Consider the following 19331-nt stretch of genomic DNA (forward strand, 5'->3'; position numbering starts at 1 on the left):
TCATCACTTCTGAGAAGTATTATAACAGCTATAGAGAAACACCTCTCTGAAGAACCTATGAACTCCAAGACCACTACCAGTCTTAAAAAGTCTATCCCCTTATAACCACTCTCTGGTAACCTTTGTTCAGGAAAAATAATTCAAAGTAGAAGATAATCTAAGGCTTTTGTAGAGAAGCAATCACTGGCCTTATGCAAGTAATTAGCATAGCTGGTGAGGGATTGGTTGTAGTGACAATGTAGAGAAAAACTCCTCCCAAGAAAGTACCAAGGGATAGATGTTTTTTAAAATTGTCTTATGTTACTTTTAGTCATCATAGTCTTCTTCAAGGACTAAAATGATAGAATCAAGAATTGAACCAAGTCCTCCGAGCCCCAATCCAGCACTCTTTCCCATTCTGCCACTTAGTTTCCTCAGTTGTACTTCTTCTACAAATGGGGAATTGGGAAGAGGTAATAGTTTGGAAGTAACAATCATTTCTGCCATTGACTCTGATTTTTGGATGTTACTGGGGTGCTGATTTTAATATACTCTTCCATTTATGCCCTCACCAAGTTAGTGAGAAAAATGTTGAACATAAGGCCAATGTGATTCTTGGGGTACTCCACTTGAGATTTCCCCTAGAAACGCATTCATTAATGAGTACACTGTAAATCTGATCATTCAACCAATGCTGGATGTACCTACTGGCTTTATTTCTCTTTATTTTCCATAAGATATGAGATGCTGTTCTGAACTCTACCTGTACTGTCAATCAGTCTCCACTTTTACCAAGTTGCTTATCTGGCCAAGCTCCAGTATATACAGCTTCTTAGCAACCCAGAGGACTATTGCATGACTAGCCCTACCTTCCTCTCTAGAAGGGCCTTAGGTAGAGAAGGTGTAGTTCTACCCAATTCCATAAAGAGGCAGCACTAGGCTCCTATCAATTTTGCAATATCTGAACCTATAGTTATAGACAGATTCCAGAAAGGGAGAAAACGTTTGTCCCCAAATGAATATGAAACCCAGCCCAAATACTTAACTCTTCTATTCCAGGATTTCTGCTCCCTTACACACCCCCATATCCTTGCCCCTAATATAACCCAAGAGTCTGTCCTTTTTGAAGTGGTTCCAGACACTACTACTCCCCTCCCCCAAATCTGTGTGTTGGAACTAAAGACCAAGAGGAACTGGGACTTTAGTGTTCGTCTAATCCAGCCTGGTCATTGTGCAGATGAGAAAAATGTAATTAAGTTAATTACCCAAAATTACAAAGGCTTCCATATATCCTAATGCCTAACTAAATATATTGTTTTGATCTATTATTATCAGCGATTCTCAGATAACTAAAAGTCAAATATTTGCAATTCTATGGAAAGAGAGAATACGGCATACCAAATGCCATCAAGAATAAGTTTCAAGCTATTCTTAAAAACCTAATCCTACAGATTTTGAAAACTCATTTACTGAAATTATAATTGCCACTATTCACTGATTTAGACAAGCTAATTAAAACAACAGGCAGTTTTCAAAAGGGTAGGATTTACATTTTATTGTCATTTATAGTCAAATTGTATATGGATACATACTTTTGTTACACTTGATCTTTTTTTGGAAATAGAAAAAAATTATAAGCTATATAATTTAGACGGATGACAGTTGTTTACTGTTCACAGGATCCACAATTATTTCAATTCATTAATGGTTGATTCGAGCTTATCCTTATTGGCTCCAGAAAATTCACCCACCTGTTGAGTTAAAAATTTCCATTAAAAAAAAACCCAATACTACTTCCCCCCGCCCACCATATTTGTGAATTTTTAGTAGACTATCAAGACAGCTTTTGAATCAACACTTACTGACTTAAATGAATTTTGTGTAAAATCATCTCCATTGGAATGAGTTATTTTGAAAATATAAAAAATATATATATAAAATAAAATTTTTAAAAAGCTGATGTGTTCTTAAAAGCTTTGTGTTCTTAAAAAGAACAAAAGTTTAAAAAAGAAAAAGTTCAAAGTGACTGAATCAGGGAAGCTGGGAAGAATTGCTTAAAATAAAACTCCAAGGCATATAACTTATTTGATGGAAATGAAACATAAGGAAAATAACAAAACTTCAAATAGGAGTAAGTTTAAATGAGAATTTTAAATAAATTTACTTATGGTTCCTTTGGTTTCTAGGCATGATGCAAGTTTTTCTATCCATGCTCCAAACTCATCTATTTTCATCTCTTATAAGACAGACACCTTATTATTTTAACTTAACATCCTTTTTCCCTTCACCCATGAGAAACGGGCAAATTTACTGAGAGGATCTTCCCTGAGATGAAGTGATTTACCTTTTTTCCCTTTTTATAGAACTGAAATGTTGGCATGCATTTCACTTCACACTCCGCAGCAACATCCTACAAACAGAGAGAAGATTAGTAAAGACAAGTCTAGAATCTCAAACTCCATCTCCCAAACTTTGGCATTATCTCAGTACACAAAACTTGTACATTTACATAACTTCTATTAAACCCCACATAAGAGCATTGACTAGAAATATCAAATTTTCAGTATTTAGAATTCTCTTTCTTATTTTTAATATCTTTTTGTTTTTAAAATATATACAAAGATCATTTTCAACATTCACCCTTGCAAAAACCTTGTAGTCTAAATTTTTTCTCCCTCCCACCTCCTCCTGTAAACAGTAAGTAATCCAATATTATACACATTTCCACAATTATCACACCACACAAGAAAAATCAGATCAAAAAGGGGAATAAGAAAACAAAAAGCAAGCAAACAACAACAAAAAAGGTGAAAAATATTATGTTGTATTCCTATTTAGTCCACACAGTCCTCCTTCTGGATGCAGATGGCTCTTTCCATCACAAGTCTATTAGAATGGACCTGAATCACCAAATGTGAAAAGAACCAAATCCATTAGAATTGATTATCAGATCACTTCACTCAGCATCAGTTCATATGAGTCTTTCCAGGTTTTTCTGAAAGTATCCTGCTTATCAATAGTACTCCACAATTTCATTCATTCCAAAATTTGTAATGGGAATTCACCTCGATTTTCAGTTCTTTAACAACAAAAAGAAAACTGCTATAAACACTTATTACACATATGGGGTCATTTTTCCTTTTTTATGACTGTTTGGATACAGAACTAGTTGTGGATCAAAAAAGTGTACACAGTCTTACAGCTCTGTGGGCATAGTTTCTGCCCATTAAGCAGAAAATGTTGGCAGCTCAAGCTGTTTTGCTTTTTTTTTTAAATTAAAAGGTAGGTCCATTTCACAATTATCTAGCCAGAAGTTGAAAGAATATAAACTACTGATATCCTCTTTATTTGGTACTTAATTAGATATTTCTAAGCAGTGAAAAAGTAACTAAAGCTTTCTCACTCTCATTCAACATAGATTCTTCTCCCTTTTCCCCACTTAATAGCGAATCTTAAACTTTTTCAAGAGCCACCTGGCTATGATAAATCACTTTCCAGAATGTCTGTTCCCAACAAAAATATCCTTTCACTTTAGTACCTTTGACTAGCTTATCTATAATAATTTACAAAGAAAAAAAAAAAAAACAGCTCAAAAATCTTCAGTTAGATGGTTACTACATAATCAGCAAATCTGTATATATACCTATACCATGCATACAAACCTAATGCATTATCTTTTAAAGTGAAAACATGTATCATAGACTTAAGAGCTGAAAAGGATTTTAGAGTTCATCTCATCCAACTCCTTTAGGATATGAGCTTCTTGAGGGCAAGAATTGTTTTTGCCTTTGTTTCCCTGATAATGCTTATGTCTGTTGACTACAAATGAATAAGCCCAATTCCTTAAGGTCACATATGTTAAAAAGTGGCAGAGTCAGAATTTGAATCCACGTTCTCAGACTCAGTATTCTCTTTCAATGGAACATGCAACAACGTTTTCCCCAAATTGTCTTCCATATCTCTAATACTATCCTTGTGTATAATAATACTCTATTCCTAGTAAATGTAATATTCTTTTCTAGACTATAATACTTCCCCCTGCCATTTTCTTTGAGCACACTATAAATACATATACTTTTAAAGTCTACTACTTTCTACATGGGAATTTCCCATTACTTCATAGAGCAAGTTATGAAAAAAGAAATATAACTTGTGCGATTTTTTTCCACTGTTTTCATGGCTCTATGAAAGATACTTAATGGATATTTTAATAGGCAATGCATATAGCCATCAACCTTATACAGTAATATATACTTTAGAATAGCTTTGCAAGACAAACTATAAAAGGACTAATGACTCTATTAATTTACCTACTGGAAGGAGACACAGATTTACTAAGAAATCCTTAGTCATTCTACATAAATTTGTGTTTCCCACCCCTAACTAAAAAATTACATTCTTCTCCACTGCCCCCCCCCCCCACTCCCAGCTTTTCTTTAGTTGCTTTAGACAAGGGGAAGGAGAATAAGTTATCTTCTAAGCCCAGCAAATTCTCTCTGAGCTAATTAATATTTCCAGAAATAATGTTAAAACTTGCTTTAAAAGTACTTTAAAAATGTAATCTGAGACTCATGCTATTAAAGAAATTGTCCCTTTATATTTATCTTGCTGCATGATTGTAAAACTAGAAACCCAACAACCTTACAATTCTAAGTCCCTGTTTATTGTTACAAAGTAGTAGTGAATGGCATAGCAAAAAATAGCCAAGAAACCCTGATAACATAGCATATAGTCTTGTACAGAAAGTACTTAAACATTTGCTGAACTGAATCATGGAGAAATAAAAGAATCCACATTACAATGGCTTTTTTAGTCCAAGTTAAATTCCCTGGGCACAAGTAGGTAGGTATAGTAGAGAATGAAGACCATAGGGACCAAGGAGGTAGACTGTTTTTGTCTCAACATCATTTTAGAACATACTAAAAGGTAATCATTGTAAAGACTGCAGTAAACAAAGATAAGCAGGGTAGAAAGGAAGTCTGAGCAACTATACTGAAGGTTGATAGATAAATGGGACATTTGATATTATGGTATGAACTTTAAAAGAAAAAAAGATTCCTGTGTGATAGTGAGGAACAAGGAGAATAATGGCTCTAAAATAAGGCATGGAATCTTTAGGAGACAACTAAATTTCATTTTATGCCAAGTCTTTAGACAAAGATAGAGATATTCTGATATGGCAGATTCCAAAGGACAGAGTTGAAGGGGTTAGGCTCAGGAGAACAGAGATTGTAAAGAAGACAGAAATGAATATGAAAAAAAGAAAAAAGAATGTTTAACAGTTTTTAGTATTGCTATCAGTTTCTCTATTGTAGAGTTATGTTTCATTTGGAATAATTAAAAGAGTTTAATCTTCAGATCTATCATTTACCAAACAGGGATGTGATCTCTAATACAACTACAAAAACTCAATTACAAAACGAGATGCCCTCTAAGATCCCTTTCAAGTTGTTTATTCTGGTCAGCATTTTGGCATATGGTTAAGTCCAAGAAAGTGTCCTTGATCATTTATAACTAGATTAGAGATAACGGAATAAAATTCCCATGTTTTCTTTACAGCTTTGTATTTTATAGCTTTATGAGGCAGCTAGTAGTTGAGTAAATAATTAGATTTGAAATCAGGATGAAAGTTCAGATTCTATCACAGACATTTACTAGTTGTGTATGTGACTGAGAAATTATTTAACTTCTACAAACCTCAGTTTCCTCATCTGTGAAACCAGGTTAGGACAATAAGAACATGTATATCATAGCTATAAATAATCAGGGGGAGGGTACCTGTGTCGTGTATTATGCAAGCCTTAAAAACTTTTCAGCTAGGCTTTTTATAAAATCTAGATCTTCTGTGAACTAAGAAATTTTTTTTTTAAAAGCTACACCTACAACCTTGACCAGGAGAACAAGGCAGCTGTGATTATACAGAAAACACATTAGAAGTCAAATAACATGATCTTTTTCTGGCTACTCAGCCTAGTTTCTGAATTTCATACTTGAGCCAAATTTCTCCTAGTTCATTTCTAGATCAGTCAGGAGTCTGTCATTTTTCTGATGCTGATCTTTTTTGATCTTGTCATTTAACATATTAATGATGCCTCCTAGTTTTGTGTCATTTGTAAATCTGATAAATTCTAATCTCAAAGGATGTCACAAATTCTTCAAACAGAATTAAGATTTTAATTTGCTTCAAATAAAAAAATTAGGTCAGTTATAAACGCTTACAAATGACCTCTTCTGGTTCTTATGACATGTTAATAACTAGCTACTCAATGGATATGTAAGTGAAGATGAGAACCTTAAAACCCACACTAGAGTCCCTGATATATTTGACATTCCTTATAAGCCACTTTTTTTATTTCTGTGGCCTAAGGGCCCTTCCACCAAAAATATGCATCTTAAAAAGTTCTAGCATATGAAGGCAGAGCTGGACTGCTTTGCCAAAGGTCACTTCTTGCCCCCAAAAGCCCTAGGACTTAATCAGAATCAGTTCAACATAATCCAACCAGTAGATCCACTGTGACAGGTTAACTCATGTGTTAACTCGGCTTCTTTCTTCCTTTCCTAGCTCTCCCTTATCCCTGCAATGAATTAATATTAATTAATTGCTAATGAAGTAACAAATACAGCTAAAGAAAATACCACATACCCTGGCATTGTATGACAATACTGAGGGAGAAGACTATTTATAAACTTTCTTTTTCCAAAGGACTTAGTTGCATATGTAAAATTTAAAGATAATTCAGTCTTTTGTGATGGAGTATTCCTAGGGTATCTTGCATAATACCATTCATGATATTTCTTATCAAACTGAACAATTCTTCAATGACTAGGTCAAAAAGATTTCATCTTGTTAACAGTGGTACTTTAAAAACACACATAAATTGATAAAAGCGTCTGATAGACAACTATTTATCTGAAAAATATCTGGTTGTACAAAGTAATGATGCAGTCTCAGATCACACTAACATGAGCCAGTCAACAAGCATTTTATTAAGTCCCTGCCATGTTCCAGACATTATACAAAGTGCTGGTAATAAGAGAAATATGAAAGAGCTCTTGTCCTCAAAAGAATTTACATTCTATGTTAGGAAAGATACTGAAAAAATTAAAAATTTGAATAATAGTTGGAAGGCTTCAAGCTATATGAATACTAGTTAAAGAAAAAAAAACAAAACTGAATGTCTTAAACAAGATTCAGGGGAAAATGTGACAACAGTTTTTGAATTGTTTGTAGTGCTGTCATTTGTTCTAACTGACTTAAGAGGGCAAAAATAGGAACAATTGGTGGAAACTGAAGAAAAAATTGTTTATCCTTAGACTCTTACAGACTAAGAATGGATTGCCTTGGAAGGTAGTTAGATTTCCCCCTTATTAATGGTCTTCCCTGAGAGGTTTCATAACCACCTGTCAAGAACAGATTGTACTTAGCAGCTAATGAAATTTAAATTCTGTGATTAGCTGAAACAATTAATACCTTCCTACATGATTTCATTCTGATTAATTCTTGTCATTCCTGTGGCTTTGACACATTTAAAACACAAAAAGGAATGCATTTATACTACCAATGTAGCTCCTAAATGATGTCTGCTGAGGAGGTACATATGTAGAAAGAAGAATTAGCAGAGGGATGCTACACTTTCTTAGAGTAGAAGGTACACTGAAAAATATGAAATTATGTTTTAAACAAGGAGAAAATAGAGCACATACAAAAAAACTAAAGGAGATACACCTTACATTTTATTTTTTTTTTTCTCCTACAAAAATGAGAAGCTATAGCTCACTACCAAGATAAGCAAGCTTTTCTTAATCTTCTCCACAATCAAGTCATCTCAGCCATCCATCAAAATGCAGCATGAACATGTTGTAAGCATGCTCAAGGCCTTGCCTCTCCCTACCAAGGTGGGGAGCCCTTCTCCACTTTAAAATACTGGTAATTCCCTACTGGACTTATATCCCAAAGAGATATTACGAAAGGGAAAGGGACCTGTATGTACAAAAATGTTTGTGGTTGGAAACTGGAAATTGGATATGAATGTTCTGTAAGAAATGACCAGCAGGATGAATACAGAGAGGCTTAAAGAGACTCATATGAATTGATGCTAAGTGAAATGAGCAAAACCAGCAGATGCACTTCAACAACAGTACTATATGAGGATCAATTCTGAAGGAAGTGGCTATGTTTGGCAATGAGAGGATTCAATTCAGTTCCAATTGATCAGCGATAAACAGAAGAGAACAGCTACAGTGAAAGAACACTGGGAAATGAGTGTGGACTACAACATAGCATTTCTATTCTTTCTGTTATTGTTTGCTTACATTTTTGTTTTTCTTCCCAGGTTATTTTTTCTTGTGCAACAAGAGAACTATTATAAATATGTACACATATATTATATTTAAGATATACTTTAACATGTTTAACATGTATGAGACTGCCTGCCATCTAGGGGAAGGGGTGGAGGGAAGAAAGGGAAAAGTTGGAACAGAAGTGTTTGCAAGGGTCAATGTTGAAAAATCACCCATGCATATGTTCTGTCAATAAAAAGCTATTAAAAAAAATACTGGTAATTCTATTTCATCTTGGGTGCTGCTGCCTGAGAATGTGATCCTAAGTATTCATTTTAGGAAAATTTCAATTATGTCTGTGCTTTTTCATTTGCCCATTTATTACTTGGGTACAGACTTCAGAATTTAATGCCTTCCTTTTCAGAATTTTCAACTTAAAGTTATTCAGCAGCATGACGAGGTATTTCTTTCAGAACAGGTTTAAGTAACATTTTTAAAGATGTGAACATACTATATATTAAGCACTTTCAATTAAGCACAATATTTAAAGTTTTATACAGAAAGCATGAACTCAAATGTTTCCGTTCCTGCATTTGCCTTACCTTACCAAATGAATTTGGTATGAATTTGTAATAATTTTTCATTCAGTACTTTTAACAATTCTAATATAAAATCTTACACATGTTCCCCCAAAGTACCATAATCAAAAATGTTCATCATCCCTTTTCTTCTTCTTTAGATGTCAAAATAATAAGTTTTTAATTATAAAATTCTTGACTTGATGAATTTTCTCAAAAAGCCCTCTTGTTCAAGAATCTGGGTTCAAATCTCTACTGTCATCTTGTGATGTTAGACAAATCACTTAATCCTTCTGGGCCTTGACTGCCACATGACCGAGCTGGACTCTCCAGCTCTGATTTTATTTATTCTAGTTCCAATACTCTGTAATTTAGCCTGGCAGGCAGTAAGGCATGCTACAGACAGGACTAGGGAGTAGCATCTTGTAAAAGCACTTGCCTGGGGGTGACTGCTAATCATGATTTAGGATCAAAGCATTCTGTTTTCTCCATTGTCCTATCTGGCTCATTTCTTGCTTGTGACTCTTGTCTTTATTTTTCCAAATATCTAGTTTTTCAGGTTGACCCACAACTTTAAAAGGACATCTCGTTTCTACAAGAATTTCAATAACCTTCAGCCTTTCCAAACAGTCTCTAAAATTTGCCACTGTGGTCTCTCTTTTAAATGCTTCTCTGTTAAAGCAGTTATGGAGCCGGTCCCCAAGAAAAAAGCAAGAAATAAGTACCCCAAGGTATTTAATAATTCTTAGGGCTCTAAGGAGGTGGAGGATGGGAAAAGAGGGGACAATACACAGAGTTCTTGATCTTTAACTTCACAAACCAGTGATTCCTAGTCTTCTTTAACCACAAATATCCTTCAAACAAGGATGTTTTTGAAAATATATTGTCTAAAATGTATTTCTCAGAACAAGTCGATATCAATTTTAGGATATACTCTGAAATGTTCTAAAAAACAGGTATTTTTAAATTAGTTATGTTTTAATATCATAGTCAATATAAATACAATTGCCTCCAAATTTGGAGGTTATGTATAATCAGTTACCATACTTACCTGACAGTCATCTACATCCACTTCTATGAAGATCACATCTGGGAACTTTTCACCAAGTGACTGTTAAATGAAAATAATAAAAGCAGTAACAAGGATAAAGAAGGATTAGCTAAATTAAGATAATTTTAACAATTAGAAACAACTAGAATTTCAAATACGTGGAGAACAAGTTAAGTATTTTCTGGTAATGAATTCCAAGTAGTTAAAAATTCCCTTCAAATCAATTTCTAACTGGAAGTGCAAAATGGTGAGCTAATTATGGCCCAAGTTAAAAGTTTAAAAAGTAAGCAAATTTATAAAAATTTCAATTTACTTCTAAAATAAGGTACATTCTAATTCTCATATTTAAGACTTATGTGAATTGTTAAATCAATAGCTGCTTTTTAGGATATTTATTATAGACATAGGTATCAACATTTTTGGTTCCCAACTTTTCTTCTTTCCTAGGTACATTATATACTGATTTGTGTCGGCCATTTTATTTTAAATGTCTCATTAATAAATTTTAGGAAACAAAAGATTTATTCAATTAACATGGGATATAGTGGCAAAACAAACATAAGATGGTACAATTAATATTGTTCTTTGATGTACAAAGTGCTTAATACTCACATGAAAGAAAGGTTTGATCATTTTGCATGGTCCACACCATGTAGCTGAGAAGTCAACTACTACTAAACGGTCTCCAGCTGTTTGCAATGTTGAATCAAAGTTTTCCTGTAGAAGAAAAACAAAAAAAGTTCACCATTTTATGTAATAAAGTAGTTCCCTTACATAGTTTATTTAGGAAGGCTAAAAATCCAGATGAAGCTAAACTTGAACATCAACACTTAAATCTGCAAGTTAGAATGTAACAGGGAATATCACTATCACTGGTAGTTGTAAATGTAGAATTTGGGCTGGGAGTCCTGGACTGTGATTCCAGGAATGTACATAACTCCACAAATATAGGAATTTCTTCATTAACCCGTCATAAACCATATCATGTCTACTTAGTACAAGTACAGTATTTCCCCAGTTCTCCAAAAGAGTTAAGTATCAGACCTTCCTCAATGTTCCCCCCTTTATGTTCTCTATAAATACTCATTGCTGTACACATTTTGCACCTCACCTACAAATCATCAGGATCAGCTTTAAAAGTACATGTCCATAAATAGTCAAAGGATATGAATAGGAAATTCTCAGATGAAGAAAATGAAACTATTTCTAGCCATATGAAAAGATGTTCCAAGTCATTATTAATCAGAGAAATGCAAATTAAGACAACTCTGAGATACCACTACACACCTGTCAGATTGGCTAGAATGACAAGGAAAGATAATGTGGAATGTTGGGATGTGGGAAAACAGGGACACTAAACATTGTTGGTGGAATCCAACCATTCTGGAGAGCAGTTTGGAACTATGCTCAAAAAGTTATCAAACTGTGCATACCTTTTGATACAGCAGTGTTTCTACTGAGCTTATATCCTAAAGAAATCTTAAAGAAAGGAAAGGGACCTATATGTGCATGAATGTTTGTGGCAGGTCTCTTTGTAGTGGCCAGAAACTGGAAACTGAGTGGATGACCACCAATTAGAGAATGGCTAAATAAATTGTGGTATATGAATATTATGGAATATTATTGTTTGGTAAGAAATGACCAGCAGGAGGATTTCAGAAAGGTCTGGAGAGACTTACATGAACTGATGCTGAGTGAAATGAGCAGGACCAGGAGATCATTATATACTTTAACAACAATATTATATGATGATCAATTCTGATGGACGTGGCCATCTTCAGCAATGAGATGAACCAAATCAGTTCCAATAGAGCAGTAATGAACTGAACCAGCTACACCCAGCGAAAGAACTCTGGGAGGTGACTATGAACCATTACATAGAATTCCCAATCCCTCTATTTTTGTCCACCTGCATTTTTGATTTCCTTCACAGGCTAATAATACACCAGGCTAATAATAGACTATTTCAAAGTCCAATTCTTTTTGTACAGCAAAATTAACTGTTTGGGCATGTATACTTACACTGTATTTAATTTATACTTTAACATATTTAACATGTATTGGTCAACCTGCCATGGGGGGAGGGGAAAAATTGGAACAAAAGGTTTGGCAATTGTCAATGCTGTAAAATTACCTATGCATATAACTGGTAAATAAAAAGCTAAAAAAAAAAAAAAAAAGTACATGTCCAGACCAATTATTTTATGTTTTAGCCAAAAACAACACTTCTAAAAACTATTTGTTATACTGTACTCCAAATGTTTGGTTTATTTAGCTGTGTTTATTTTACCCAAGTGTTTACACATAGTAAAGGCTTAATAAATTAACTGAATATTAGATGAAGTCACTTCAGGCTTCTGAAGTCATCTTCAATTACTAACTAGTCTCATTACATTATCTGTATCTCTTACTATACTGTAAAAACAAATTTTCCAAAGGAAAAAAAGACAATTTACCTAATAAGTTTTCCAACACTGCTATTAAACTACACACAATTTGAGTTTAAACTGCAGACATTTTAAAAGTTGTAACATTTTAAATTTTATAGTAGAATAAATGCTGCAAAGTGAGATCTACTATTTCTCTTACCTTCTGACCTAATTCTCTTTTAGATTAAAATTTTAATGCGATAACAGTTTTACTTTTAAAGTTTATCTCAAGCACAATGCTATTTCTGTATACTATTGTGTTTTTGATCTCTTCACAATAAATGTTGACTAAAAGTTTCAATATACATTTATCATACCATTCCCAGCAGAGTACTCATCATATCCAAATAGTCCAATTTCCAATATTTACCTCCAACACATAACTGAATTATAAAAACTTAAAAACAATTATTTCTTGGAGGTAGATCACATCTAGAATTAGAGAACCTAAAAGATCCTCCCCCATATTTTACAGGTGAGAAAATTGAGACCCAACTAGGTTAAAGTAAGTTAGCCAATGTCACACAGAAAGTAAAGTAAAAAAAAGTGGATGTGATCCTAGGTCCTGACTTAAACCAGGTCTCTGATCTTGAATGAACATGAACAAATGCAAACGTGCGTGCGTCACACACACACACACACACACACACACACACACACACCCCACTTATATTTTTAAAAACTTGATTTTCTCTGTAATTCTATTTTATGCATTAAAATACATTCTGAAGAGTCCATTGGCTTCACCAAATTACAAAAGGGACCCATGACCCCAAAAAAGTACAAACCCTCAGAGCCAATGCTTTTGTATTATGCTGCTCACCTGTTCTTTAATTGAAGCTCTGCTTAAACAAAGACTTCTAATGATAGGGAACTCCTATATTGCAGCAGAGATAAGTAACCCATTAGAATTCCATATCTTTATTTGGTAGGAAATTCTAACATATCAACTGAGTCAACACCTGCCTCTTTGCAACTTCCCACCACTGTTTTTTTGGTGCCAAGAAGTAGAAATCTAATCCCAGTACAGCAGAATTTGAAGTATATCAATCTCCCTGATCACCTTCCCCTCCACCCCCAAGTTCAACCTTGTGTATAAATATTACACCTAGATCTGAGCACTGCATTACCTAAAAAAAAAATGTAACAATGTTTATTAGCATCCACTGTTTATAGAGAATTGTATTCTATGCCATCAATTAATCAGAAAGTTTAGATATGACAGTCCCTATAATTGTGGAAGTTACACACAACCCAGGATGATACTCAATATCATACAAGTACACAAGGTTACAAAATAAAAACTGTTACATACAGTCTGGATGAAAACATCTTTATAGCATCTGAGGAGGTGGTGATCATAGCTAATTTCTGGGAAAGGGCAATGTAAGTTTAGTTTTAGACAGAAGGCCAAAAGAAGGGAGAAAATTCCAAAGACATAAAACACAAAAAGCAAAGTGAACAGTATATATTCAAGCAGAAAAGTTCAAACTTTCCTTAAGTGCTAAGAAATTAGGGAAGGCAATGAAGTAGGACAGTGGATAGATGTCAGAGCTGATAGCAAAAAAACCTCATTTTCCTAAGTCCAAATCTGGCCTTAGCCACTTATTAGCTGTGTGACTTTGCACAAGTCACTTGAACCTTTTTGCCTCAAGTTTCATCTATAAAAAATGAGCTGGAGAAGGAAATAGCCAACCACTGACGTACCTTTTGCCACTAAAAAGTGTCACAAAAATCAGACACAATTTGAGATTGAACTTTTAATCCCTAATTTATCAAAAAATGTACGTGATCTTTTCTTAATTGTTTAGCCATACATATATACATATTTTCCTCCTGTCTTGAATTTGTACAAACTGATTTTTTAAAATCTAAGTCTAAGACTTTATACTGGCTCACCATCCTAGCCTGTCAGATCTTTTTGACTCACTATTCTATTATACAAATCTGTTAAGTTATTCTTGTGAATTAATCATTTGAAAATTTGGTTGCATGATATTTCTGACACCATCCAAATAACCAAATAAATCACTGAACAACATGAGATACCAAAAACTGATTTCTAAGACCATCTACAATAAACTTTTATTCAAACCAACAGCAATATTTTTTTTTTGAGGGGGGGATGATAATGCTTAATATTAAAATTAGTTTTTCTAATAACCAAATCAGTCTTGAGGGGAAAAAAGGAAATCCCCATTTATCCATATAATAGAGAGACATCATATTTAATTGGAGAAAAGTGAGTTCTACTTCATTCCATGCTTTGTTTTCCCCATCTATAAAATGAAAGAGTTTGGACTCCTGTATCCCGATTTTTAATCAATGATCCAGCTCTAGAGATTATAGTAAGTAGGGTAACCCTGGGTTCTGGAAAATTATGCCAGCATAAACAAGTTCTAGCAGAGTCTGCCAAGCTAGAAAGTCAATCGTTTGCCAAAAACCATGATGGTTAAGATACAAAAAAGGTTATACCACTAGTTAACTAGTCACTCTGTTGACCTTTTTTTTGGTCCAGCTATCCATAAAACAGATAAAAGAAGACGAACTACACACCTATAACTCCCATAGTAACTGTGACAGTGGTGGGAACTAGGGCAAAGAATAATCACCTGGTTCTTAATATTTGTCAAACAAGTAAACTAATACAAAATTGAAAGAAATTAACTACATTTATGTTAATATTCTGACTACAAGTGAATCCAAAAGCTATTTTTAAAAAAAGTTATGGCTAAATGAAAAAATTTGGAAATTGATCTTGAAGAGACAAAAAAATCTGAGTGGTACTTTGCACACCAATCAATGCCTGCTGTAGTTTATGATCTTGGCAAGATCAATATACCTTGATGCCTTCAATGTAAGACTGGCATAAGAGAGACGATCTAAAAAAAAAAAAAATGGAAAATATGGTTCTTGATCATCAAATTGGTAAGGCCAAAAGCTTATATAAGTCCCATGTCTGTATGTTATGAACTGGAGAAAGAAAATGGTGGTGTGGGAGATATCCAATATCCCCTGTCCTTCCTAATGAAGTTGAATATATATTAACAGTAACCAGATGATTATTGGCCTGGAAATTATTTCAGAATCAGGTATCTATAGGTCATCAGTAGGTTAGAGCCAAGACCAAAATCAATACGAAATAAGAAAGATAAACAAGACAGCACATGCTGTTATACGAAATTGAGACAAGTTTATGCATTTATTAAGAGTATCCTCCATGAAAATGAGAAACATGACTATGATGGAATATTACTGTACTAAAATAAGCCAATTTCAGAAAAACCAACAAGATTTATATGAACTGATGGAAAGTGAACAACAGCAATACAGTTAAATTATCAGCTGTGAATGATTTAGCTATTCTTAGCAATACAAAAATCCAAGACAATTCTAAAGGACTCATAATGAAAAATACTATCCACCTCTCGAGAAAGAACTAATGAAGTCTGAATGCAGATTGAAGCATACTTTTCACTTTTTTATGTCATGGTTTCTTTTTTCCCTTGGGCCTATGTATTCTTTCACAATTTATATCAAACTTTTTTTCAGGGAGGAGAGAGCCATATGTGATCACCAAAAATACTTATGTTTTTAAAAAGCTATTTGAGACCTCTGAATGGACTTTGTAAATAAGTGGGTGAGATCCAGCTTCTTTTCTTATATAATTCTAGGTCTAGTTCATTGTCTTCAGCATTTGCCAAGTACACATATGCACACATATATTAACTGATTGGGCTATCCACCATAATTAAGCAATAGTCATTCCTTCAGCCACTTTGGATTTTTTCCTGTGCGGATCTTCCGCTAATAATGAGTTTCTTTTGAGGAGGCCTAGTACTATTTTGGAACGCATTAGGGCCTGCAGTTTCAAATCTAGTTTCAGACATTTACTAACTTGCTGTGTGACCCTTCAAAAACGACTTAATCCTGATTTTCTCAGTTCCCTCATTTGTAAAAATGACAGGTGATCCAAGGGCAGTAGAAATGTGAGATAGGTGCAGATAGGCCATAAGACCTAATAATTGATGTCTTGTCTTGAAGTGGCATTCAACAGATCATCATGAACAAGTATGTGTCTTGACTGTTGAGTGTGCTGGAACCAACTCATTAGGGCTCAAGAGATTTGATTGTTAAATTTTCACCTTGCTAAATTATTCACCAAAGAAATCAATAAATGCTACAATGGCTTGGTTTGAAGGAGGCTAATAATGAAGATTACAGTTAAAAATTGTCTTCATATATAAGTAACGATGATTACATTTAAAAGTGTATTGTGGTTAAACATATACTGATACACTATTGGGTATGAGCCAAAAATGTAGGCTGTGCTTTAGCAATAGCCAGATAAAGATTTCCAGAGTATTACACAGAATATTAAACCAGAGAAAGAACTCCAGAGCACATTGGGTGGGTCTTTTGAAGAGGGCTGACATTCAGTATGACAGGATTGAGTCATCGGCTACAAACTTCTACAAACCTGGGAAATATATTCATAGAAAAGCTGATTGAGCAGCTCTCAACTGCCTATAGTATACAGCAAACTCTTGGTCTTTTATCAAATCAAAGATCTCTTTAATTTGGCTCTATCCCCATTTCTAGCTTTTTTTCATTTTATTCTCTTTCAATCATTGTACTTAGAGAATAGTTACTAATGGTTTTTCTTATCTTCAGTTTTCTACTCTAGTCTCCAGATCTGGACTATACTCCCTTCAACATCTACTTATTCTCTGGTCCTCCAAGGCCCATCTCTGATGCTACCTCTTCTCTGAGCCCCTCCTTCCCTAGTTGAATGTAATATTCTTCTTCAGAGCTTCCAAGGCATTTTTCCTGTTTTTCTCTCTGGTTACCTAATTATGCTTATGTTTCTCCAATTCAATCTTCCACTTTGGTACATAATAGACCCTTAAACAAATACTTGTTGAATTGAGCTGAATTCTTTCCTCTGCTCCAGATCTGACTACCTCAGCTAGTCAAGAGAGGCGCTTCATTTTGGGGCCCAGTCTGACCCCCAGTGTCATTAATAATCTGTATATCCTCCCCAAATGTCCAAAATTATTTTTAATTAATACGTTTATGGAACTGAACCGAATTAACTAACAGAAAGGAAAAAAAAGTTACAAATGATATGTCAGGAAATGAATACTGCCAACGATGTCAAAGAGAAGTACATCCCAAATAATCTAAAACCCTATAAGGTAAGGCAAGGGATGGGGAGGGAGACAGAAAGCAGCAAATCAGTCGGTGTTAATTCCAAAGTAGTCATCGGTTTCTCCCTCTCCTTTCTGCAGACTAGCGTCAAAGAGCAGCAGAAAGCCCGATGTCCAGATAATATCGGGAGTCCCAAGAGCCTCTGCCAAACAGGCCCTGGCCTCAACATCAGGACTAGCTTGTTTTACTGGTGACCGCCCTCACGCCCTTAACTCCATTGGTTCTTTACATGGAGTCACTCCTCCCCTTAGTCCAAACCTAAGGACGAAGTTAAGCGCAGCCGCCATTCCTCCCCTCACCCCTCCGGGTCAGGGAGAGCCACACCTGCGCAAAAGACGAAACAGGCGGAAAAAAAGGGTGGACAAAGTGCCCCAAAGGCAGGAACAGGGGCCTCCAGAGCCAGGACCCGCCCTCGGTGGCGCCAGGACTCACCCAGACAATCCTGGCCCCATAGAAATGACCACCAACTAGGCAGGGTCACAGTATAAGAAAGAGAGAAGTATATATGCCAAAGCAAAGCAATATACATCTACTAAATTCTAATCCTTGGGCACCATCCACCCGCAACGCAGAGGACTCCCCGCCACTCTCCCGCGCCTATAGGTGGAAAGCATGACCCAGAGTATACACGGCCATCCAAGACCCTAAGCGGGGATACAGATTGAGGGTGTCCTTCCATCCCGCCTTCCCAGTACGGGAGCCACGCATTTGCTAAGGGGTACCCCGACTTCTTACCTTGCTTTCTATCTGTTTCACCATCGTTTCCGAAGGCCTGGGCTGTTCGTAAGGCTCGGGCTGCTTGTAAGGCTCGGGCTGTTCGGAAGATTCGGGCTTCTCGGAAGGCTCGGGCTTCTCGGAAGGCTCGGGCTTCTCGGAAGACGCGGGCTTCTCGGAAGGCGCGGGCTTCTCGGAAGGCGCGGGCTTCTCGGAAGGCTCGGGCTTCTCGGAAGGCGCGGATAGCTCAAGTTGCTCGGGTGGCTTGGGGGGAGAAGGCGGCTCGGGCGACTTAGAAGAGACAGGAAGCTTGAAAAGAGTGGAGGGCTTGAAAAGAGCGGCGGGCTTGAAAAAAGCAGGCGGCTTGGAAGGAGCGGGTGATACGAGTGGCGCGGGCGGTTTGGAAGGAGCGGGCGGCTTGTAAAGAGCCGGCGGCTTGTAAAGAGCCGGCGACTTGTAAAGAGTGGGCGGCTTGTAAGATACGGGAGGCCTGGAAGGAGCGGGAGATCTGGAAGGAGGAGCAGGAGGTCTGGAAGGAGCGGGAGGCCTGGAAGGAGCGGGAGGCCTGGAAGGAGCGGGAGGCCTGGAAGGAGCGGGAGGCCTGGAAGGAGCGGGAGGCCTGGAAGGAGAGGGCGGCTTGAAGAGAGCGGGCGACTTGAAGACAGCGGGCGGCTTGAAAAGAACGGGCGGCTTGAAGACAACGGGCGGCTTGAAGAAGGTGGGCGGCTTGAAAAAAGTAGGAGGCTTGGAAGGAGCAGGCGGTTCGGGTAGCGCGGGCGGTTCGGGTGGCGCGGGCGGTTCGGATGGCGCTGGAGGCTCGGATGACGCTGGAAGCTCGGATGGAGCGGGAGACGCGGATGGTGCAGGGGGCGCGGATGGTGCAGGGGGCGCGGGTAGTTCGGGCGGCGGCGGTGGTGGCGGCGGCGCTGGGGGCTCAGGCGGCTCTGGAGGCGGCTCTGGAGGAAGCGGCGGAGGAGGCGCAGTGGCGCTTGTCTGGTTGGTCGGGTGGGAAGATGAGGGTTTGGGAAATCTGGGTGGTGCTTTGGGTGCTTTGAAGAATCCGAGTAACTTGGGTCTGGTAGACTTGGT

At 36.5% G+C, this 19331-nt stretch overlaps 1 protein-coding gene across 1 annotated transcript; it reads right to left on the bottom strand.

Moving 5' to 3' along the window:
- Nucleotides 1–1507: 1507 nt before the first annotated feature.
- Nucleotides 1508–18447, bottom strand: TXN (thioredoxin). Its single transcript, XM_051962526.1, has 5 exons — nt 18264–18447; nt 10501–10605; nt 9889–9948; nt 2324–2389; nt 1508–1730 (listed from the first exon to the last, which is right to left on the bottom strand). Exons 1-5 carry the CDS (start codon nt 18285–18287, stop codon nt 1668–1670), a joined length of 318 nt encoding a protein of 105 aa, XP_051818486.1. The 5' UTR covers nt 18288–18447; the 3' UTR covers nt 1508–1667.
- Between the last annotated feature and the right edge of the window lie 884 nt (nt 18448–19331).

Source organism: Antechinus flavipes, chromosome 1, assembly GCF_016432865.1.
Source record: "Antechinus flavipes isolate AdamAnt ecotype Samford, QLD, Australia chromosome 1, AdamAnt_v2, whole genome shotgun sequence".
Classification (NCBI taxonomy): Eukaryota; Metazoa; Chordata; class Mammalia; order Dasyuromorphia; family Dasyuridae; genus Antechinus; species Antechinus flavipes.